We start from the raw sequence: 24,951 nt of genomic DNA, 5'->3' as shown, positions 1-24,951 counted from the left end.
TTGTACTGGTCCTCAGGAAGAAAAATGGACTTTATCTCTGCGTACTAGGCCAGGAATATTGCTAAAAAAAAATGTTTTCTGGTTCAAAGTTTCTGGGCAGTGAAGCAGAGAGGACACTTGATTTAACACAAGTACAATGATATTGGATGCTTCCTTAAAACTGCTGGGTAGTTCCACACGACACAAAAGTTAGTATTTGCACTTCCCTCTTTATGTGAAATCTGAGAATCAATTTGATACCCATTTTGCCACACTCAGGCAGTTTTAAGAGGACCCACAATGAAATGCTTACATTAGGCAGAGAATATTAGGCTTTGCTCCTTTGACATTATATGAAGGAAACTTTATTCAGCCATTGTAGCTCCTCTTGAACATGAAAGTATTTTGAAGTTTTGCAAAACTATTGAGAGTCAAAAAATCTAGAAAGATAGGATTTCACTAAATCTGATACGATTTAAGCAGATGATGTTTCATTAATGGCATGAGTTAGATAATGCTTTGACATGTGAGGTCAGTCTAATATTTCATATGATACAAAATATTGATATCTACTTACAGTGGAACCTAATTAGGATTCACCTGGGGAAGATAAGGTAGAGAACTAAGAGTCTGTGAATTTTTATTTTTAATGCCCTAACCTATCAGGTCTGGAAGCAGATGTTTCATATTCTTGGGAATCCAAGATTCTCAGCTTTCCAAGGATATGACAGTTGTTTCTAGCCTTGGTGGCTTGTGAGATATCACACTTTAAAACTGTCACCGGTCTATCATGGCCTTTTTGTCACTGGTTAAGTCTGAATATGTATTAACAACTCCCAGATTTAGAACCAGAGAAATCTGAAATCCCTGCAGCTCTTCAGGTCCCATTGAACTGCTGAAACTTACTGCATGCTCTTTACAACTAAGGAATTATGTTCTGCACTTCTTGAGACTGATCGTGAGCGAACTAAAAGCATTCTGCATGGCTCACAAAAGCGCTGCAGTCTCTGACTCCTACAGCCTATTTTGAGGACTGCTTCAGCCTTGTAGCAGCTGCATAATGCTGCTTTAGTCATTGCATGACCACCTACATCCATAACCTTCAGAGGGCAAGAATCTGTGATTTTGCCCCATCTGACAACCACATAACGGAGCAACATCTTAAGAGGATGTGGAGGCTGGTTCTATCTCAGCGACCTGCCTGCCAGCCAAGCATTTTAGAGAGGCTACATGGTTCAGAGAAGGCTTTCCCCCAAGCTAACAGCTCCCACCCCTCAAACTCTCCAGAGGGTGGGTCAGTGTGTTTGCAGGGGGAGTCCACATTTTTTCAAGTTAAATTAACTGCTGGACAACCAGGGTACATGTCTCAGAGCCACGGACACCTTGGGCTGGATAGACCCAAAGCAGCAAAAGTTACTCTGTAGTTATCAGAAAGCTATTTTATTCACTGCATCTTAAATTGTGGGAAGCCAAGCCAAAAAAAAAAAAAAAAAAAAAGAAAACTTAAACAAAAAACAGAACAAGATTAAGATGTAAATGTGCACTTTCATCCACACTTCCTCCCCCAGCACCCCTGATAATTAGTTTCCATTTAATAGGACAGACTTAATCCCTCCAACAGATATAGAAAATAAACCTAGATTTAAAAAAAAATCTTTAAAACCAACTTGAAAAGGAGACTGCTTTTTTATTAACATGTAAATTAAGTGTTCGAGAGAAATCATACGGTAAAGGGCTAGCTAACTTGGACTAAAACTATGCAAAAACTGGAGTTACCAAATTACAATTCCAGCCTACAGCTTCGTAAACAGTTCTCTTTCTCTGTGTGTTAATACAACATTTATCTTACTCAAGAACTGGCATTAAACCCCAAACATATTGTGAAGCTCAATCTGGCCGGACGATATATTGCTTTCTACCACTGATAGTGACCTGAGGTTTGTCTCTTAAACTTTGGCAGCCATTGTACAGGTTGCTGTGCCAAGAAGGCATTATTAAATCGAAAGTATATAAACAAAACTGTCTCAGATTTATGGGTTAAATGGAACCGTAGCAAAAAGCTTAACCATCAGATAACTGCACAGGAGGTAAATGCCTTCTTTAGTGTGTCTTAGAGAGGAATTATTTTTCTTGCATTTAGAGTGTCAGAAGACCCACCAAACGAAAGGAAACCTGATCCTTGTTTTTTTCAGACTATAGGTCAAACTGAGACAAAATCTCCTGCAGTAAGCAGAGACGTTAACAGAATGTGACCATGGGTATTAAAGTGCAAAAATCAGAATATGTCCATCCACTCCCCATATCACTTTTTAACCTCACATCTTTGAACAACCTGTCTTGACACCCATAAAACTCTGTGCTTATTTTTAACAGAGTAAGGAGGCACTTTTGAATCAAGCTGTTGGCCAGAGGTCTAATATGTTGCAATCCCTCTCCCCGCCCTAAAAGGTCAGGAAGATTAGTAGTCTGTAACTTGGGGAGATTCAGCTGCACGCAGTCCAGAGACAGAAGGAATGAAAGCTCCTGTGGGGATGCGTAGCAGTAATTTGCAGTGTGAATGGTCTCCCTTGTCCCTAATATAGTGCTCATGTGTTAGAGCGTCTCTTCAGTATAAGTGGGCAGTTGTTTAGCATTCAGAAGATGAAAAGGCTCCCTGCAGAGCTTGGTACAAGAATTAGAAAGCTCCTCCAAGACTGTATGTCTGACCAGTGGAAATCTTTGTAGTTGCCTTCTCATCCCTTACTCCTACCCTGAGGGCTTTTCCCGGGGTTACTGCTACACTATAATGGTATTTGGGGCTCAGTGCTACTCCCACTGACGGCAAAGGGAGCAGGAGCAGGCCTTTAGGTAGCAAGGGAAGCTGCTTGGACTTGTGAGTCATTCTGAGTACAACAAAATTTGTCAGAGGAGCCCCATGTAGTTTTGTGGCCTACTAGGCTGTGCATTTCAGTAGGCAGTCGGGGGCTTCTTCCCCCGACCTCCCCAGCTGTTCTCTAGCCATTGGCACAGATTTAGGGGAGTTGGGTGATGAAATCTCATGCAACTCTTTGCATGCCTGTTCACAGGATGCACAGAAGTGACCAGTCTTGGGTAGAATATTTAGCTAGTCTTCGCCAAACCAAGAATATCACCCCCTTTGATTTACAGATGAGGAAACTGAGGCAGAGAGGGATTGGGTGGCTTCCCTAAGGTTGCACAGTGAATTATCAGCAAATATGAGACTAACTTCCATGCCCTTGCTCAGTGCATTAGGCTATACTACCCCTCTAGCTCCAAGTCTGTGTCTGAAAGCACCATCCCTCTAGAGAATTCTTACAATTCCTCTCCTCAAGAAAGGCATATCTAATTAGACACTGGTCTAGAATTCCTTTCCCCTCAAGCTGAGAAGCTAAGGGAAGGAGCAGCTGTCATAGTTTTGGGTCAGACACTGGTGCACCAGATTTGATAAAATAAGCATCCACCAGAATCTGAAGGTAGACAAGGCCTCCTCCTTTCACCCAGTTAAATTCACACCTTATTCACTTCTGCATTTCAGAATTCTAGAAGAGAGAAACTATGGGAAAGGCTATTGTCACAAGAAGCACAGCTCACTAAAGAGGTTCAGATCCAGATATTTAGGTACTTCTCTGAATCCAGACCTGCCAGCTTTGAGATAGACACCCCTTGGGATCTACAGTTCTTATGCAAAACTGTTTGCCTGAAAATGACCTAATATATCATTTAACAAGGATTTTTAATACCAGCAATACAGCAAAGACAACATTTTACACTTTACTCTCCCTCTCCCTCACCAAGGCAGCTGGAGCAAGATGTAAAGAGTACACATCCGTCCCTGTGTCAAGGTGAAGGCTCATTTGGGGTTTAGAATTGTTCATTCAGTGACGGTTCCCTTCCCCAACCCGCCTTCTGTATTCATACTGACTATTTAAACTAAATATTAGTTTCAAAAGTTTCTGGAGGTAACAGACCACCAGTGCATACTTTTTTTAAAGGGACACCAGCACTTTGTTTTAATGTTGTGTACATCTTGGTTTTGCATGTAGAGCTTGTCAGGGATTAGGATATGGAAGTCATACCTAGTGATCAGAGCAGAAGTCAGGGGCAGATGCCAGAGACAGGAGTCAAAACCAAAGTCAGGAATCAGAGATGAGGGTCAGAGCTGGTATTAGGAATCAGAGGCCCATGATCAGAACTGGAGTCAGAGCCAGGTTACCTGGAGTGTGTGAAAACAAGAGCAGGGCTGGAAACAAACAAGCACAGACACTATCAGAGCCTTAGGGGAATGTTTTGAGTAGCCAATGCCTTGTTCCTGCTCCTGGTCTTAAGAGCAGATCTGCTGATTCCCTCAGCTAATCAGGCAGTTTGGCCAATCAGGTATCTCAGTTGGGGTCCAGCTGTTCTTATTAGAGCACCTGGGCATTAAGCTAGCAAGTAAGCAGGCTAGCTGTGGTTCCTTATTCCTGACAGAGCTTGATTTCTGTCTCATTCCATTTTCATACTTATCAAACTGATCATGCAAAGTGTGGGAGGTAGGACAGGCAGTTTAATGGGACAGATTGAATGTTGGTGTAACCCCACAGTTGTCAACAGAGTAAGGCCAGGAATGAAGTTATCCTTGTCTTATTTTGATAGCTTTGTTTCTGTTGCTTAGATGGACAAGCAACAATCACATATAAGTTTAATCATGTTAAGTTATGAAGAGTGGGGTTTTTTTGTGGCCACTGATTCAGGGACAGGAAGGAAATCCCTCAATGGTTAATTGACCTGCATCAAATTATTCCAAATAGAATTCCAGCTGAAATTATGTTCATTACAGTACAGCCACAGAAAAATGCCATCCTGAAATACACTTGAGAGTAATTGATATAGCCAGAGCCAGCAGCCAAAGAGAAACTGTGAAACTCCTTTAAAATGTCTCCCCTGGCTTTTTTCTCATCACTCCCTCAGTACCATCTGATTGGACAGACTCTTAATATGTCATTACTCAGGTGTTTGTAAGCAGGTCTGGGATGATAAGCAGCTCTCCTTCTACAGAATAAAGAGTAGTTTCTTTGGGTAGGCAGCCTAGGGTACCTGTGTAAATTCTATATGGCATTAGCCATAGAGGTGAATTTCTTCTGAATCAAAACCTTAAGGGTCAGTTAATCTAAAATGAGAGTATAGGCTCTAGCAGATAGGGCACCAGACTCGGATTTATGAGAGCTGGATTCTATCCCTGCCACTGTCTGGCTTTGTGACCATAGACAAGTCACTTTACCTCTCTCAATTGTTCTCATGTGTAAAAGAGGCTAATGATATTTGCCTTCTTTTCTTTGTAAAGGGATTTAAGACCTACAGTGAAGAGCCACATAAGAGATGGATATTTTTATGGATAATTATTAGGGAATTACCTCAATCACCTCTTGAAATCACAGCACTTCCAGGAGTGGCCCAGTGATTTAGGGGTAATTCTTCAAGAATCTGGTCACTCCTTGAATCCTATTTAGTGAGTCCATCTGCCTGCTCTGTTAATATGTATAGAGTTCTACGGTTTTACCAAGTAATGGAGTAAAATTTGGTGAGTAATTAGAAAGGTTGCTGTCTTGAAGCCCATACTGGAGAGCCAGGTCATGCAATAAATCAGGCCACACAGAGCTCATTGCATGATGGAGGCCTAAATCTTCATTCAGGTGCAAACATTCCTGCTGAAGTCAATTGAAGTTGTGTATGCTTATCTGGGGCCAGAATCTGGCTAAACCCAAATAAATGCTTTCAGCTCACGTATTGCCAAATGTTTATTACTACTTCTGAATGAGAGATCTTTTAAAAAAATCTCTATTCTGACACTTTTTTGGCCTTGATAGCTAACATATCCTATTTTATTATTCTAGCCTGTTTGAACTGCTGCAGTTATGGTGATGTCACAATTTCCATTAAAACCCCTATGTTCAGGGGTTTATTACTTGGCTATAAAAATTCACTGTCCACTGAAAATTGGCATAGGAAAATGGAATAATCTCAGCTATTAAGAAATAGTAGGTGCATAAAGTCACAGGTTTGAGGTGCTGTTCCCCATATGCCAGTATTTCCAAATAGCTCTTATTTTTTTGTTGGTAAAAACAAGTTGTTTTGGCTGTTAGTCCTTGTTGTGAGCAGGTGTTATTAGGTGAAGGTGAGGACAGTTACAACTGGTGAGTTAGTTCATCCCAAGAGGCTACTTGCATGCACAAACCTTCCCATCAACAAGAAAATCCAAACCAATTTGAGCATCTTTTGGCATTTCATTGCAAGACGTGTTAGTATAATCCTTCTAACTTCTGTGACATGTTATTCATCAGTTTGTTGGTATTTATCATTTTCAGTGTATTAGAACATGACAAGTGACAGGAAAAAACTTGAAGCTCTTTATTCAGCCAACCACAAGCATCAAATAATCCAAGTGGAATGACTTGCTGCTTGAAATTAAGCATGTGCTTTAGTATCTTGCTGAATCAGGACAAGGATAACATATGACAAGTGTTCTTTGCTTTTCAAATTGTAGTTTATTTTTGTTTATAGTGGAACAGGTAGCACACTGGACTATATTTTGTAGGAAAATTAGTTTTGACACCTCACTACACAATTAAGTCAAGCGTGCAAAGAGATTGCCAGTATTGATTATAAAATGGGTTATTTAGTTAGGTGCTACTGGAGTTCCTTATCAGCCTGGACAGCATAAATCAATGGTTTTTAATTTTCACCCATCAGATTTCAAACTGCCACAGTGCATTTGTAGTCAAATATACCAAGATATGAGTACTCTAATCCCACCCTTCAGAGCATAAGGTGAGCAGTGCAGGAGTCAGGAGGTATTTTACCGCACATATATCTTAGTGCACTCTGATGGATGAGGGGGTTCACAGGCAGGGCTGCCTGGGGGGGAGGGGCAAGTGGGGCAATTTGCCCCAGGCCCCACAGGGGCCCCGCGAGCCCTGGCCCGGCAGCGATTCGGGTCTTCGGTGGCATTTCGGTGGCGGGGGGCCCTTCAGTGCTGCTGAAGACGTGGAGCGACTGAAGGGCCCCCCGCCAAAATGCTGCCGAAGATCTGGACCGCCACCGTGTGAGTACAAGCACCGCAGCTCCCCCGCCTCGCCCTAGTCCCCCTGAATCCTCTGGGCGGCCCTGGTCACAGGATCCTCTGACACAAGGTTTGGCCTACTGCTGGGGGCAGGATGCTGACTTGATGGGGTCACTAGCCCAACAGAATAGGGAAAATCCTATGTTCCCAAGTGCCCCACTTTTTTTATTTTGAGGAAGCCATTCGAGCATGAGGGAATTGCTTCTCTCCATGCTGCTGAAAAGATGTTGGTGCTTCTCTCCAATGTCAGCTGAGGAATCAGCAGTAGTGGTTTTCAATATAGTTAATGGTGCAGCCTGGGGACAGATGTTTTAACCTTGCAGCAGCACTTCTACAATGCAATGTCCAGTTTCACTTCTATCTCTTTCTGTATAATCAAATCATTGCCCTGTGGAAACTGTATTCTCATGGTGTTGCACTGTAACTTCCCTCAGCACTCACATTTTCACTGAAAAATCCTGCTCTCACTCCTTCTCTGCTACCTGGGCTGTCGGAGAGCAGCTCCGATGATCTCTCAGCAGTGCCAGTTCCAAAAGGAGTTTTCTCATACTCGGTGACCTAACAATATAAATGGAATTGTAGGCAAAGTTATTTGGTCATCTAAGTGCAGTTCTTCATGGACAGTAGTTCACATTACAAAAGCCATCATCCCAACTGGCCCTAATTGGACTCGTGCTAGTCTTGGAAGATGATTGAATGTACATGGAGACTGAACTGCAATCTCGTTCCTAGAAATACTCCTCTAGGTCTGATTTAAGAGAGATTAGTGGAGAAGGGGAGGGGATGTTTGCACTGCCACTGCCTGTGCTGAACCTGTTCTGCAGAAAAAGTATTTTCTCGTCTGTAGAGCCATTAATCTAGAAGCATTCTCAACAGCTACAAAATAAGATACTATTGTTAGAAGATTTTATTTAAGAAAAATAAATACTATACCAAAGAGAGAGACACACACCCTGGCAATGGGTCACTGATTACAGCATGGGTGGGCAAACTTTGTGGCCCAAGGGCCACATCGGGGTGCGAAACTGTATGGGGGGCCAGGTAGGGAAGGCTGTGCCTCCCCAAACAGCCGGGCCCCCGCCACCTATCTGCTCCCTACCACTTCCTGCCCCCCAACTGCCCTCCTCAGAACCCCTGACCCATCCAACCTTCCCTGCTCCCTGTCCCCTGACTGCCCTGACCCCTATTCACACTCCTGCCCCCTGACAGGCCCCCCCGAGACCCCACCCCCTATCCAGTCCCCCTTATTCCCCATCCTCTACCCCTCCTGAACCTCTGCCCCATCCAACTACCCCCTGGTCCCTGTCCCCTGGCTGCCCGCCAGGACCCTCTGCCCCATATCCAACACCCCGACCCCTTACCATGCTGCTCAGAGCAGCATGTCTGGAGCCGTGCCTCCTGGCCGCAGCCAAACACGCTGCCCTGCATGAGTGCACAGCCCTGCCACCCAGAGCGCTGCCCGTGTGGCTGCGGGGGAGAGGAGACAGCAGGGGAGTGGTCAGGGATTAGCTTCCCTGGCCGGGAGCTCAGGGGCTGGGAAGGATGGTCCCATGGGCTGGATGTAGCCTGCAGGCCATAGTTTGCCCAACTCTGAATTAGAGAGAATACCTTCACTAGTCTTAGATCTATTTGGTGCTCTTTAAACTGGTCAGTACTTGCGGAAACATTAGTAGTAGACAAGTCTTCTGTTTAGTTGATATGGTTAAGATGTCCAGATTTAAACTTTTCATGACATCCAAAGTTCTATTTCAAGAACTAGTATTGCACCGAACTCATGACTTGAGACGGAACATTCCTTTGGAACTTTGAACGTGTACTAGGAGAGCTAAGCAATATAATAGGTCTAATAAATCCCCGAAGAATGTTTGCTGAGAGTCTGTCCAATAGCCAGAAGACATTGGAAATCTATGGCATCAAATGGCCTAACTGCTGTAGGCTGGCATAGGAATCAGAATGTGCTGGCAAGTCTGGACACTTTAACAGTTTACATAATCAAACAGTGGGAATATTTAAAGATATGGTCATTCTTCTGGGAAGTCTGATTAGTACCTTCTTGAATTTTGTTCCCAGGCAAGATACTAGATATAAACTTCAGCATCATCAGATTTTGCCCACAGAATGGGTTCAACGCAAGCACGCAGCAACAATGAAAGCTTCCCCTCCTCTGTCCTTGTGACTCAACCCTGAGCTGAGCGGGTACTTTAGATTCCTATTTACCCATTGTCCATGCCAGTGAGACTTCTAACAAAGGAGGCCAGTGTGAGTTGTGTGACATGATCACTTACACAGTAAGAGCTGGCCTAAACCAGACCAGTCTGACACCACCACCACAGACCAAAGAGATATCTAATGGTAAATCTACTATTCAAAGTGGACCTGACTAACAGGGGATATGAGACAAAAGGCTTCAAATCTCATAACCAATTCTGAGCTGTTCCACAATGTGAGCCTTTTTTTCTCCTAAACAGTTATGGATGTTTTGTAGCATATCTATATATTTTGGAAATAATGCTTCAAACCAGCAAAAATAGACAGCTACAGTCACATAGGATCCCGCTTGCCCAATATTGGCAAGGGAGAGAACCGTTCCCAGTTCCCCGTGTGCTATCCCATCCCAGTCCTGCAATGTGCAGCAAAGACCTAAGTTCACTACTTGCCCTAGTGCAGTGGTGGGCAACCTGCAGCCCACGCCGCTTCCCACAGCTCCCATTGGCCAGGAACGGCAGAACTGCGGACACTGGGAGCTGCAGGTGGCCATGCCTGTGGATGGTCAATGTAAACAAACTGTCTCGTGGCCCGCCAGTGGATTACCCACTGCCCTACTGTCTTCCACTTCTCAGTAAATTGTGCTTTTAAACTTTTACTTATCCGCTTCCAGCAACTTTGGATCATGAAATGGCTGCTGGGGAGCACAATCTGCCTAGTGTGCCAGGAGCCAGCACGGCAGCCATGTCAAATGGGGTGAGTCAGACATAGCCTCAGTGGTCAGCAGAGTTGTATCTCAGAGGTAGCAGTGACAAACACTGCATAGGCTAGCTAAATTTAAGACTATAAGACCTTAAAAAATGGCCATATGGGCCAGACCAATAGTCCATCTAGCCCAGGGGCCTCAAACTCAAATGACCATGAGGGCTAGTTCATTGGCCCAAAGGACCTACCCCTCGCTGCCCCCAGTCCTGCCCCCACTCCACCCCTTCCATGAGGCCCTGCCTCTTCCCACCCCTTCCCTGACCCCATTCCAACCCCTTCCCTGAAGTCCCCACCCCAACTCCACCCCCAGAAAGCGCATGAGGTGTGGTGGGGGCTCAGGGCAGGGAGTTGAGGTGCAGCAGGGGGTTGGGGTGCAGGCATGGGGCTCGGTGCAGAAGGGGTGTGGGATGCGGCAGGGTTGGGGTGTAGGGTGCAGCAGGGGGCTCGGGGCAGGGAGTTGGGGTGCAGGAGGGGCTTGAGGTTCAGGCAGGGGGCTCAGGGCAGGGAGCTGGGGTGCAGGAGGGGATTGGGGTGCAGTAGGGGGCTCAGGGCGGGGGACTGGGGTGCAGTAGGGGGCTCAGGAGGGGACCTATCCTCCATGAACCTATCTAATTCTTTTTTTTAACCCAGTTTAGCCTTCACAGCATCCTCTGGCAAGGAGTTCCACAGGTTGACTGTGCATTGTCTGAAGAAGTGCTTCCTTTTGTTTGTTTTAAACCTGTAACCTACTAATTTCATTGGGTGACCCCTGGTTCTTGGATATGTGAAGTAGTGTAATGGGGTGGCACTCACCTCTCATGAGCGCCCCCTAGCCAGGTGTGTATCTGCTCCTCTCTCAGTCTGTGGTGATCCCTGCTGGTGGTTTCTCAGGCAGTTTCAGTGACTCAGCCTTCCAGCCAAGTCACACACATAGTTTGAGGGCTTTCAACAAAACAAAACCTCTTCTGGGATAAACAGTGAAGTCTTGGTCCGCAGTCTTTAAATAATCCTGGTGCTGGTATCGAGCCATATCTTCCCCCCCCCGCCCTTGGCTTGCTCTCTGGAGGCAAATCCCCTTTCTAGCCCAAGCTCTCCAGCTGAGATGCTAAATAGGCTAGGTCCCCTTCCTGAGTTATATCACGGTTCCATGTTCAGTTAATTGCTACTCTTTGCAGTCCTCTCTCTGGGATTAGGTTCAACTCTCTTCTCAGGGAGTAATCTATTCCACCTGTGGCTGGTAGTGGGATACTGGCCCACCCACTATGCCAGGTCATGACCCAGGGACCCTATGAATAGCAGCAATGGGCCACAGCTTACTTTTCAGCTGCTCACAATGCTGCTATGATTCCCTGACTACTTTCCTGTTGTCTCAGGAACTTCACCAACGCTTCACCCTTTACTGTAGGGCTGAAGTTTTGTACTCAACCCCAGCAGCCAGCCAAGAGCTCCTTCTTGCTCTCTCAGTCCCTGCCAGGAACTGCTCTGTCTGTGGTCCTGCAGCTCCCTCAGCCACTCACACTCCTCCAGCTCCAAACAGCAACTGCCTGACTCTAGCTCCTTTTATACCGGCCTGCAACCCTCTTACTGGCTAGCCCATTGCAGTCTCCCCCTGATTGACCATGTCCCATGCAGCCTCTCTGTGCAGCTTGGAGGACTCCTCTACTACTTTTTTCCTGGGACAGGTGTGGCAGGACTCTGAGGTCTCTAGCAGAAGGGCCTCTTGGGCCTAGTCTACCCCATCACAAGGAGTAAATAACCCTTATTTTTTTGTCTACATCATTCATGATTTTATAGAACTCTATCATATCTGCCTTAGTCATCTCTTTTCCAAGCTGAATAGTCCTAGTCTTTTTAATCTGTTTTATACCATTAATCATTTTTGTTTCTCTTCTCTGTACCTTTTCCATTTCTTATTTATCTTTTTTGAGATGGGGCAAGCAGTAGTGCATGCAGTATTCAGAATGTGAGCAAAGCATGGATTTATATGGAGACATTATGATATTTACCATCTTATTATCTCTTTCCTAATGGTTCTTAACATTCTGTTAGCTTTTTTGACGGTCGCTGCACATTGAGTAAATGTTTTCAGAGAACTATCCACAATGATTCCAAAGATCTGTCTCTTGACTAGGAACAGTTAATTTAGACCCCATCATTTTGTATATATAGTTGGGATTATGTTTTCCAATATGGATTACTTTGCATTTATCAACATTGAATTTCATCTGCCATTTTGTTGCTGAGTCATCCAGTTTTATGAGATCCATTTGTAACTCTTTGCAGTTATTTGGGATTTAACTATCTTGAGTAATTTTGTATCATCCGCAAACTTTGCCGCCTCACTGTATATTCCTTTTTCCATATAATTTACGAATGTGTTGAACAGCACTGGTCCCAGTACACATCCCAAGGAGACACCACTATTTACCTTTCCTTCCTTCTGAAAACTGACTATTGATTCCTATCCTTTGTTTCCTGTCTTTTAACTAGGTACTGATCTATGAGAGGACCTTCCCTCTGATCTCATGACTGCTTAGTTTCCTTAAGAGTCCTTTGAGTGGGACCTTGTCAAAGGCTTTCTGAAAGTCCAAGTACACTATATACACTGGATTACCCTTAGCCACATGTTTGTTGACCCCCTAAAAAATTCTAATAGATTGGTGAGGCATGATTTCCCTTCACAAAAGCTGTGTTGATTCTTCCCTAACAAATCATGTTCATTTTTGCATCTGATGATTCTATTCTTTACTACTGATGATTCTATTCTTTACTGTTTTAACCAATTTGCTGGTACTGGAGTTAGGCTTACCGTATCGCCTCTGGAGCCTTTTAAAAAATGAGATTCACATTAGTTATTCTCCAGTCATCTGGTACAGCAGCTGATTTAAGTGATAAGTTACATACCACAATTAGTAGTTCTGCAATTTCTTATTTGAGTTCATTTTGAACTCTTGAGTGAATATCATCTAGTCCTGCTTAATTTTTTAGTTTGTTCCAAAACCTCCGCTATTGACACCTCAATCTGGAACAGTTCCTCAGATTTGTCACCTAAAAAGAATGGCTCAGGTGTGAAACTCAGCCTCAAAGCCTCTGCAGTGAAGACCAATGCCAAGAATTCATTTAGCTTCTTCACAATAGCCTTGTCTTCCTTGCATGATCCTTTAGCACCTTGATCATCCAGTGGCCTCACTGATTGTTTGGCAGGCTTCCTGCATCTGGTGTACTTAAAATTTTGTTGCTATTAGTTTTTGAGTCTTTTGCTAGTTGTTCTTCAAATTCTTTTTGGCCTGCCTGCCTTGTACTTTTACACTTGACTTTCCAGAATTTATATTTCTTTCTATTTTCCTCAAGAAGATTTGACTTACAATTTTTAAAGGATGCCTTTTTACCTCTACTTGCCTCTTTTACTTTGTTGTTTAGCCATGGTGACACTTTTTTGGTCATCTTACTATTTTTTTTTTAATTTAAGGTATATATTAAACTTGAACCTCTATTGTGGTGTTTTTAAAAATTTTCCATGCAGCTTGCAGGCATTTCATTCTTGAGACAGTTTTTTTTAATGTCTGTTTAACTAGCTTCTTCATTTTTGTGTAGTTCACTGTTCTGTAGTGGGTTTCTTTGTTATTCCCTCTCCCACCAAGGATCTTAAATTTAAATTATATTGTGGTCTCTATTATTGAGTGGTTCAGCTATATTTACCTCTTGGACCAGATCCGGTGCTCCACTTAGGACTAAATTGAGAATTGCCTCTCCCCTGGTGGATTCCAGGACTAAGTACTCCAAGAGTCATTAATGGTGTCTAGAAACTTTTTCTCTGTATCTCGTCCTGAGGTGACATGCTCCCAGTCAATATGGGGATAGTTGAAATCCCCCTTTGTTATTGAGTTTTCTATTTTTATAGCCTCTCTAATCTCTGTGAGCATTTCACAGTCACTAACACCATCCTGATCAGGCGATTGGTAGTATATTCATACTGCTATGTTCTTATTCAAGTATGGAATTTCTATCCATAGAGATTCTATGCTACAGTTTGACTCAGTTAAGATTTTTACTGTATTTCATTCTATGCTTTCTTTCATATATAGTGCATTTTCCCCATCAGCTCCACCTATTCCGTCATTCCTATGTTTTGTATTGTTTTGTATTACCATGTCTCATTGATTATCCTCATTCCACCAGTTTCTGTGATGCCTGTTATATCAATATCCTCATTTAATATGAGGCACTCAAGTTCACTCATTGTATTTAGGCTTCTGGCATTTGTAAATAAGCACTTACAAAATTTGTCACTTTTTAGTTGTCTGTCTTCATGTTATATAATTGAATGGAACTCTCTTTTATTGACTTTCTCTTCAGTTCCTACCTGTACTTTTCTCAACTTCTATTATCTTCTCTTTACTAGCATATAGAGAATCCCTGTTAATAGATCCTCCCCTAAGAAATGTCTGCATCTGAACCGTGTGTTCCTCTGTACCTCTTGGCATTCTTCCTGCCCTTAGCGTAAAAACTCCTCTATGACTTCTTTAATTTTACATACCAGCAATCTGGTTCTAGTATGGTTGAGGTGGAGCCCATCCTTCCTCTACAGGCTCCGACTTCTCCAAAAAGTTCCCCAGTTCCTAATAAAGCTAAATCCCTCCTTCCTACACCATCATCTCATCCACACATCGAGATCCTGCAGTTCTGCCAATTTAACTGGTCCTGCATGTGGAACTGGAAGCATTTCCAAGAATGCTACCATGGAGGTCCTGGACTTTAATCTCTTGCCTAGCAGCCTAAATTTGGCCTCCAGGACATCTCTCCTACCTTTCCCTATATATCATTGGTACCTACCACTGGCTCCTCCCAAGCACTGCAGATAAGTCTGAGTACAAGTTTTGAGAAATCTGCAGTCTTTGCACCCAGCAGGCAATTGATCATGTGATTCTCCCGGTCATCACAAACCCAGTTATGCATATTTCTAATGATCAGATCCCCCATTACTCTTACCTTTTTCTTCCTAATAACTGGAATTCCCTCCCCCAAGGAGGTATCCTCATTGTGAGAGGATACCATGGCATCATCTGGAAGGAGGGTCCCAACTATGGGATCGTTTCCCTTCATTCCAGTTTGATGATGTCCTTCCCAAGACTTGTGTCCTCCTCAGCGGCACAAAGGCTGTCAGACTGGGGGTGGGACCGCACTATGTCCCAGAAAGTGTCATCTTGTACCTCTCTGTCTCCCTTAGCTCCTCCAGTTCAGCTACTCTGGTCTCAAGAGCCCACACTTGGTCTCTGAGGGCCAGGAACTCCTTGCACTGAATGCACACATATGCCACCTGGCCATAAGGCAAGTAATCATACATGCTGCAGTTAGGGTTAGGCTGTCCCCCTACTCTGCTGCTGGACTTCTGCCTGTATTATTTTTACTCCTTCAACGTTTTGGGGGGGAAGGAAAGGTTGTTTATTGCCTTAATGTTAGGTGTATCCGGATCTCATGCTTCCTCTCTAAACTCCCTCACAAAAAACTCTTTTGTTTGGTAGCTCCTCTGGTTGCTTAGGACAGTGGTCTCCAAACTTTTTTGATCGTGCACCCCTATCAGTAAAAGATTTTTGAGCACACACCCCCTACCGTGCCGAAGCAAAACAAAAAAAAAAACCTTGGACTCCTGCCCGAACTGCTGAAGCAAAAAAAAAAAAAAAAAAGCTCCTCCTGCCGGACACCCCCAAGGATCCTCTTGCGCACCCCACTTTGGAGATCACTGGCTTAGGAGCTAGCTTTTTAAACCCTTGTTCTGCCTCAGTAGCCTTGCCCCTGGTTAATGGATCCTAAAAGAATGGGGGATCAAAGCTTCATCAAGAAGCCGTCAGCCTTGCTCAGAAGGCTGCTATGTGCAGGCACTGCCCCCCGAACAGGCCACACTATATGCTAAAATCAAACAGTGAGCACACAACAAACAAACAAACTAACCTCAAAGGTCATGAAGTCATTCTTCCTTCACCTGGCAAACTCTCTCGCAAAATTCCCCAGCTTGCCACTCTTGTTCACTAACTCCGCTGGTCACTTAGAAGCTGGCTTTTTAAAGTTAAACAGGGAGCTACTCTGGGGAACTCTGACTGCTGTTGTTTCATCTGCTTGACTGTTTCAGTCCCCAGGCCTTGACAACAGTAGGTTCTTCTCCCATGGCATTTCCCATTGTTACTAGAACTGGCTCAGCTCCACCAACAGATGACAGGGCACTACCAGCACTTTAGCCACTGTGTTGTCCAGATCTGTTCTGAGCAGGACTAGCTGACATCATGGTACAAACATCAGTGCCTTGTCTATGCTAGCATTCCCATCTTCGCTCACTGCCTTGAGATCTGAGCTGGTACTAGCACCAAAAGGAAGATTTAGAGGGAAAGTGCAGCACAGACACTCCGAGCGAAGGGCCTATTGATTATCGCCAGATAAGTATGCCCAGTGGTTGGTGATGGGATGTTGGATGGGATGGGATCTGAGTTACTGCAGAGAATTCTTTTCTGAGTGCTGGCTGGTGAGTCTTGCCCACATGCTCAGGGTTTAGCTGATCACCATATTTGGGGTCAGGAGGGAATTTTCCTCCAGGGCAGATTGGCAGAGGCCCTGGAGGTTTTTCGCCTTCCCCTGCAGCGTGGGGCATGGGTCACTTGCTGGTGGATTCTCTGCAGCCTGAGGTCTTCAAACCACAATTTGAAGACTTCAATAACTCAGGCATAGGCTAGGGGTTTGTTATAGAAGTGGATGAGTGGGGTTCTGTGGCCTGCTTTGTGCAGGGGGTCGGACTAGATGATCACATTGGTCCCTTCTGACCCTAGAATCTATGAATCTATTTTATTTTTATTATATATAACATAAATTAAATTGTGTTGTTGTGTCAGCCTGTTCTTATTGCTGCCCTGTCTCCATTTTTAAGTAACTGGAGAAGCAAATTCAGATTTAGTGGTTCCCTAGTCTTCCTTTTGGCATGGGAATCCTGAAAGAGCAGTATAGGAGGTGGTCTCTTCCAAGCAAGGAGCAACCCACGTAAGATTTTCAAGGGTGTCCAAGTGACATAGTAGCCCAGATCTCATTTTCAAAAGAGACTTTGGCTCTGAACACCTAAATCACGTCGGCATCCTTGAAAATGTTACCCAACATGTCTGTGTGGACTTGAATAAGGAGGCTGGATAGGACTACAGGAGGGGTGGGCAAACTTTTTGGCCTGAGGGCCACATAGGGTTTCAGAAATTGTATGGAGGACCAGTTAGGGGAGGCTGTGCTTCTCCAAACAGCCAGGCGTGGCCCGGCCCCTGTCCCCATCTGACCTCCCCTGCGTCTCACCCCATGATGGCCCCCCCATGGCCCCTGCCCCATCCACCCCTCCCGTCTGTCCCCTGACCACCCCCGGACCTCCCACTCCCTGCTGCCCCATCCAATCCCCCCTCCTTCCTGACTGCCCCCTGGGACCTCTGCCTCATCCAACCACCTCTTTTCCCTGACTTCCCCAGACCTCCCGCCCCTAACTGCCCCCAGCTGCCCCATCCAACCACCCCTTCTCCCTGACCGCCCCAGGAACCCCCACCCCCATTCAACCCCCCTGTTCCCTGCCCTCTGACTGCCCTCACCCCTATCCACACCCCCGGCCCCTGACCACTCCCCGAACTCCCCTGCCCTCTATCCAAACCCCTCGCTCCCTGCCCCCTTACCGCGCTGCCTGGAGCACCAGTGGCTGGCAGTGCTACAGCCACGCCTTCCAGCTGGAGCCAGCCACGCACAGGGTCAGGCCGGACTCTGCAGCTCTGCTACCCCAAGCGCTTGCAGCCCCGCTGCCTAGAGCACTGCACCAGTGGGGGAGGGGGAACAGCAGGGGAGGGGCCGGGGTAGCCTCCTCGGGCAGGAACTCAGGGGCCGCGCAGAACGGTCCTGTGGGCCGGATGTGGCCCATGGCCCATAGTTTGCCCACCTCTGGACTACAGCTGTCGTTCTCACACATGGGGTCACCAAATATACAAAGTTAACTCTGCTTCTTATAGCTGAGGAATGCACTCAGTTAACAAGCACTTTACAAAATAAGTATATGAGAGTTCTCTGACCAGTGAAGAAAGCCACACAACCAGACAGACAGGACACAAGGGACTTGAAATCTGATTAGACGGTGCCTCCACATTCTGAACACTTTTCTCAAATCAGGGACTTAAACTAAGATTTCAAAAGCTTCCTGCAGCTTAGATCCCCATGATTCAACTAAAACAAGTCAAAGCTTTGCAGAGTCATTGAGGGAAAGAGGCAGACAGGTTTTGCCAACTAGCATTTTCATCCTCTCCCAACCAGAAGACACTAATTTCTAACACCAGTTAACCCACATCCCTAATACAGCCTGATAGGGAACTCCTTAATTCCCACAGCTGGCCCAGCCCTCCTACCCTCACAATCCTTGTAATTAGGACATGCAGCTGTGGTCTTTCCTCTGCTTGCGGAGTGAGAGTTAACCCTCTCCCTGCCAACATTTGATGGATTCTATACATCTTGGTGCAGCTCAAAGGGAATTTTCCAGTGATAGGTAGTGTTTGGTGATTACAAGGTATGGTGGTCAGTATTAGACCACTGACTCACTGTGGGACCCAGGGAAAATTGTATGCTCTTTCAGTGATATTCACTGTTGCAGCAGAGGGTACAATGTGGTGTTAGGGGAGTGGCTAAGTAGGCACCGTCTGCAAGACCTTCATTGGCCTTGAATATATCAGGAAGGGTAGCGCCTGCCTTCACCAACATAAAACATAGTCATGAGGCTCCAGTAGCTCATGGATGGGGAATGGAAAGTGGCCACCGTTGCAATCTACAGGCCCAACCCAATGCCCATGGGAGTCAAATGAAGGACTCCTCTTGCCAAGAATGGGCATTGGATTGGGTCCTATGAGAAATAAAAACACCCATGTGCAGATTGTACTGCAGCCTCGTGTCCTGCCCATGTGTTGCAGAGGACTTGCATGCGACTCAACCCAAGGAAGATCTGTGGCTTTCTCCAGTGGGTGGCAGGAGTAGAATTCTCACTCTCCATATGTAAGGTCACTGATCTGTAAAATGGGGATAATATAGATATTTCACAAGGCAGCTGTGGAGCTTAATTACTTAATTCATGTGAAACACTTTTGAGAGTCCACAGTCAAAATGTGCTATTAAAAACATTTTGTATTATTCCAAGTGTGTGTAAGTGAAAGTGGATACTCAGGAGAGAAGAGCTTCTTGAAGTCTCTTAATTAACAACAATTTGGGTTCCATGGCACTTCTCCTTCCTCTTACCAATCTGTTGCCAAGATTTTCTCATTCCTGTGGAATTCCATAATTCTAGAAGATAAATGCTGATGACTGTTGAAGTATCTTTAGTCACTTGATGACTGAAGCAATTAGAACTTTTCAGTCACTTGTTGAGATAATTTTCATTTTCAAAATGTACAGAATTAACCACAAAGACAAAGGTCCCAATTCTTCAGTCACCAAATTTATGCCATGTGCTATTACACTAATGTAGCTCCTCCTGGGTTAAACTGGTGTAAAATGAGGGGAGAATCAGGTCCATCAGCTAAGTATAGATAGCGATCCCCAACTGAGATTAGGGCTCATTGTGTGCGGCATTGTGCAAACACACAGTACAGACTGTGCCACCCCAAAAAGCTTCCAGTGCAATTGGACAAGACAAAGGATGAGAAGGAAACTGAGGCAGAGAGAGTTGCAATGACTTTCTCACGGTCCCAGAGCAAGTCACTGGTAAAGTCAGAAACAGAATGCAAGTTATTCTGCCTCCCAATCCAGTGCCCTATCTACTAGACCCTTCATCAGTTGTGTAAGTTGGTCACTTTTGCCTCTGGTGTGGCTAAAGGAGATTGCAAAGTGTGACACCACTGGCCTGTTGTTTGCACCTAATTTTCAGTTGCATATCCAAAGCCACTGTCCTAGGATGCAGTGATAGATTCAAATTATGCAGAGATCCATGTCTGAGTCACCCTCATTCAACTATCCCTACGTGACTCCTTTATTATTTGAGCAACACATCAGCTGGACAGAAATCCTGAATATCTGAGGTTCTCAAAGTTTAGTGGATTCATTTTACAAACTCACTAAATCTCAGTTTCTAGCATCTATTTATGTAAAGGATTTTTTAATTCATTTTTTTGGCCCTCATTAAAAGTTTCTGATTGACAGCACTGAAAAAATATAGCCACAGAACAGGTCTGATTCTGGTTGCACATCAGTGTAAATTAGGAGTAACTCCACTGAATCAGTGAAGTTACAATATCAGGGGGTAGCCGTGTTAGTCTGTATCCACAAAAACAAGAAGGAGTCCAATGGCACTTTAAAGACTAACAGATTTATTTGGGCATAAGCTTTTGTGGGTAAAAAACATGTGTCCAAATACATCTGTTAGTCTTTAAGGTGCCACTGGACTCCTTGTTGTTTTTGAAGTTAAATAGTTTGAGAGGAGAACCAGGTCTAATAAGTACAAGTGCAAATTCCTTACGTTACCCTGGCAAATGTGTCCTACCCATACTTCGGGTGGGAACAACTGTCCATGCTGTGGTCCTGTCTGCAGAACTGCCATGTCACAAAACCCAGAGAAGAAGCTGTTTTTTATGTTGTAAAGCTCCTATCAACGAGTTACTATTCTGTTGTGCCCCAGGGTATTAAAGAGAATGAATACTTGTTATCATGTAACTCCTGTGTAGGTGATTATGGGTTTCCTGCTGTTCTGAAGCTTCAGAATGGCAAATTGGGCTTCCTTTAGTTTTGATTTGCCGGTTGAAGAAAGTGGAGATCCCATGCAGGTGAAAGACAAAACTGGGTATTTCCTATTTATCAGGAAATGGTTAAATCACAGCAGTTTTCCCCGGATCTGTGCACTTCTTATTGTTTGACTTTAAAACTCAGGACACTATGTTTATTGTCTTATCAAACAGCCTGCAAATGAATGTTACGTTTTTATTGGTGTTCTTTTCCTTTCTTTGCTTTCAATATTGTCCTTCCAAATAGTTATGGACACCAAAAAATGTTCCTTTTTGTGGGTCACTCTTCAGCACTTTGCTTGGAAGCTCTAACCACTCCATGACTGTGGTAGAGTATCACATAAGAAAACAATCATCACTTAGTGGCCAGGCTGGGATGAGTGAATTGCGGCGATCTCAGTACTTTCCCCACTAATGGGATAACCCAATCCATCGTGCCATCTTTAGGCTTACAATCAAGAGGCCTCTGTATTAATGACCCATATATTGCTTTCACAAAGTATGCAGCCCTTCTCCTAATGAAAATACTCTATTCAAGTTCCTGCTGCTATTTTTAGCCTGCTTCTGTTCAGCTCACTCTTAGAAGAACCTTTAGCACAATACTGTATTTCTTTCTTTCTTTTTTTGCAGGCGCTGAGTAGCAGTCTGTATAAGAGCGCATCTCCCTATGGCTCCCTTAATAACATAGTGGATGGGTTAAGCTCGCTTACTGAGCATTTCTCTGACCTATCCCTCTCCTCGGAAGCCAGAAAACCCAGCAAGAGGCCACCTCCTAACTACCTATGTCACCTCTGTTTTAACAAGGGACACTACATCAAAGATTGTCCACAGGTAAGTGACGTGTGATGGTCTGTAAGAGTTTTCACCGCACCACTCGTCTAATGAGACAATTTCCTGAACTTGACTCACTTTTCTTTTTCAGAGCAGCTTTGCAGAAATGTCTTGACAGTTTACCAGGGCAGGCCAAGGTTCTTTTCATCCACCTGTTATCATGGGGCCTGTTACCATGACATTTTACTTGTGTGTCGGCTCCACCTACCCATGGATGCTGGAACTAGGGATGCGGGGGATGTCGTCTCACCCCCCGGCTCGAAGTGGTTTCCATCATATACAGGGTTTGCCGTTTGACTCAATAACTCTCAGCATCCCCACTATACAAATTGTTCCAGCACCTCTGCACCTATCCCAATGCAACCCCCACCCCCAAAAAAACCTTACTCCAGACAAGTGAGTGGGTAGATTTTGGCAATGATAAAGGTTGTTACTGTGTAATTTTCCATTTTGAAGATTAAGCTAAATTCATTTTAAAGCTGCACATTTCTTAGTTATCTTGGATATAACATTTAATAAAAAATATAGCAAGTAATGGAAGTACCCAGCACTAAACACTGTAAGGAAAGAGAAAATGCTATATCAGATGAAAACCTTAAGTCACTGTTGCAGGAACCCAAGTTCCAGGCATAGCTAGTGCAAAATGTCCCTTGCCTGGTATATGAGACGTTTATGCTACTTGACTAGAGTTCATGATGGTTCTTAGCTTAGTAGACTGCCTTTGCAATAGCAAAACTGGTAACATTATTTCCTTAAAGATGTGGGTACAGTAACGTGCACTAAAACCGTATACTAATTTGCATTTCTCCTCTGAAGAGCCAAATCCCAGCATGCCAGGTTTTCCCATCTTCTCAGGTTTCAGCTTGGCATTACTAAGGTTTGCTGGTTCCCATAGAAGTAGAGACGGTTCAAACTTTTCCAACAAGCAATCTACTTAGAGTCCTGAGGCAAAAAAATGCTGATGGTGTTCCAAAAATACAGACGTGCACATTAGTGGCATCCTCTAGACCACAGTTTTCAACTCCTGGCTTCTTAACATGTACCCTTTGTTCTCTCAGTAAAATTGACTACAGTTGATGGCAGCTAGGGGTGTCAGACATATAAAAGCCAGAATTGCAGGCAGAAGGAATGTTTGCCAACTAAGCAAGGTCAGCATGAAATTGAGCTTTAACTGAGTGTGTTCCTGTTGCATTTGGTCACAGAGGTGTGAACCAAAGAGGGGGTTATCTCCATGAAGTTTTAGCTGCATAGCTCCTTCTGATTTTAAGGGAAGTTGTAGGACAAAAACGCCCCATGCAGCCCTGCAATTGCATTTCAAAATATTGTACATTGTATTGTTTCAGAATACACTGAATCGAGCTTTGTGTTTAGGAATGAGACAAAAATTATTTAGAAATGTGTTTTAATTTTTAATTGACTCAGTCTAGCATATTCTTGCAAAATACACAGAAATGATCATGTGATAACATACATTGTTCAATACTAGGATAGAAATATACTAACTGTAACTGAATATACCCAGCAGTGGACTCCAATGCAATATTGTGTGAGATGACAGTGCAGTTCTGGGTATGTATGAGAGAAATGCAACAGGTTCCCTAACAATCAATACATATCGGGCAGTGGCTTGTGTAGATTGTTCCCAGTGAACGTATCAGCAATATCTTGAGTGGAGATTCAGGGTTAGTTAAGGAAATTAATTAAAAAAAGAAAATCAGTTAATGCCAGTTAAAGCACAGCATATGCAAAAGTTAAGGTTGCTACAGCAAGGTTTACGTGACTGCATTGTACACTCTTTCCAATTTTTGTACGCATGTTGGCCCAGATCTTCAAAGGTATTTAGGCATCTCACTCCCATTGAAATACTATTGAGGATCTGGGCTATTACGATTTAAGCAATAATATATTAAGCTATCCGTTGAACCAAAACAGGAATGGAGAATACTACCTACAATATGTGCTCTGTGGCTGAATTGTAATATTATATAAACAAATACATATATGTGCCTGTGTGTTTATGAGTATGTGTGTGCTATATATCAGTGTATACTTTCCGGGGAGGTAATATGAAATTAGGTCACTATTGTGTGCAATATCAAAAATAAACCCTGATTCAGGAAAGCACTTAAACACAAGCACTTTACTGGGACTCAAGCCTGCAGTTGAGTGCTTTGTTGAATAGTGATGTACTTAAACCTATGCTTAAAGTTAAGTGTGTACTTAAGTGCTTTGTAGACTCGGGATCTTAGTTTCAAATGCCTTGATTCTGGAATCGGATCCACATGGGCCCATATGGCACCCCACTGACTTCAGTGGGACTCAGTGCAAGCTTATGGGTCCAACAGCATGGATCCAGTTGCTGGATCAGGACCCATGTTATAAAATCCCTTCATTTTACCAATCCCTCTAACTGCAACTGATTTTGGTTTTTTAAATTATTAATATATTGTGTAATAGCTGTAGGGTTTGGTGGTTAATTCTTCCCAGTGTCATTAAAAACAAAAGCTATTTTGAATATGGTACAATGATTAAAAATATTACTCCATATTTTAAATTATGTTTTAATTCAGACAGGGGAGAGATAAAACAATCAGACTTGGACAATATGCAGCGCAGTAAATCACATGGTATTTATATTCTCGTTCTTTCTTTTTAATGTAATCGCCTAATAAGAAACAGGTTTTGTCATGGAGTTTATTATGAAGTTTTTCCTACATAATAAAAAAATTACCTAACATCAAGACCTTTTAATCCTCCCTTATTCTCCTTGTTGCAAACATAACAACATACTGTTTGCTTTTCCTGCTGCCATATGAGTTGACGTTATACCATTCTGACAGAAATGTAAGTACTTATTGCAGATCACACCTTGAGAGATGACCCAGTCCAGAAGCATAAATCACAACAGGTAAAACTTAATTTTCTAACACCTCAGATACCTAAAGCTTCTTTTCATTTGAAATTCCATCTCAGTGCATTTGTATCAAACCTGAAATATGATGTCATAAAGCTCTGATTTTACAAAGGTTTTTGGGATCCCTAAAAGCTGTTGTAAAACCATGGTTAATGTCACTTTTTTGGAGCATGTAGAAATAGGGTAATATACCTTTAAATAGTCTGTGAGCCATCTAGTGGCGCTCAGTGTATTCTATGTTTTAGAAGCTCCCTGAAACCAGTAAGAGCAGTAGTATGTATGCAGCTAGTCACTGCAGATTTGTGTATATTTAGTAAAAACAATTATTTGGGACCCAACTGTTTCTGTGTGGTTTCATCACATTGTAATTGTGCCAAGAGGACAACACTTTCAACTAATCACTTTTTTCTGTATGCTCCTACACT

General features: G+C 43.8%; 1 protein-coding gene and 1 long non-coding RNA gene across 3 annotated transcripts in view; both read left to right on the top strand.

The window, feature by feature from the left end:
* The window catches only part of LOC127054338 (uncharacterized), a 788,041-nt gene that overhangs the window by 562,889 nt on the left and 200,201 nt on the right, over positions 1-24,951 (top strand). The gene's annotated exons all lie outside the window — the stretch shown is intronic.
* ZCCHC24 (zinc finger CCHC-type containing 24) overlaps positions 1-24,951 on the top strand; it is a 218,517-nt gene that overhangs the window by 14,549 nt on the left and 179,017 nt on the right. For both annotated transcript variants that reach the window (XR_007775195.1, XM_050960334.1), the window contains exon 2: positions 21,412-21,612. Coding sequence is in view for 1 of the 2 variants with exons in the window: in XM_050960334.1 (XP_050816291.1) it covers positions 21,412-21,612 (201 nt within the window). In the remaining variant the exon portion in view is untranslated. The remainder of the gene's footprint in view (positions 1-21,411; positions 21,613-24,951) is intronic.

The sequence above is a fragment of the Gopherus flavomarginatus genome, chromosome 6 (assembly GCF_025201925.1).
Source record: "Gopherus flavomarginatus isolate rGopFla2 chromosome 6, rGopFla2.mat.asm, whole genome shotgun sequence".
Classification (NCBI taxonomy): Eukaryota; Metazoa; Chordata; order Testudines; family Testudinidae; genus Gopherus; species Gopherus flavomarginatus.
This window is presented reverse-complemented; position numbering and strand designations above follow the sequence as displayed.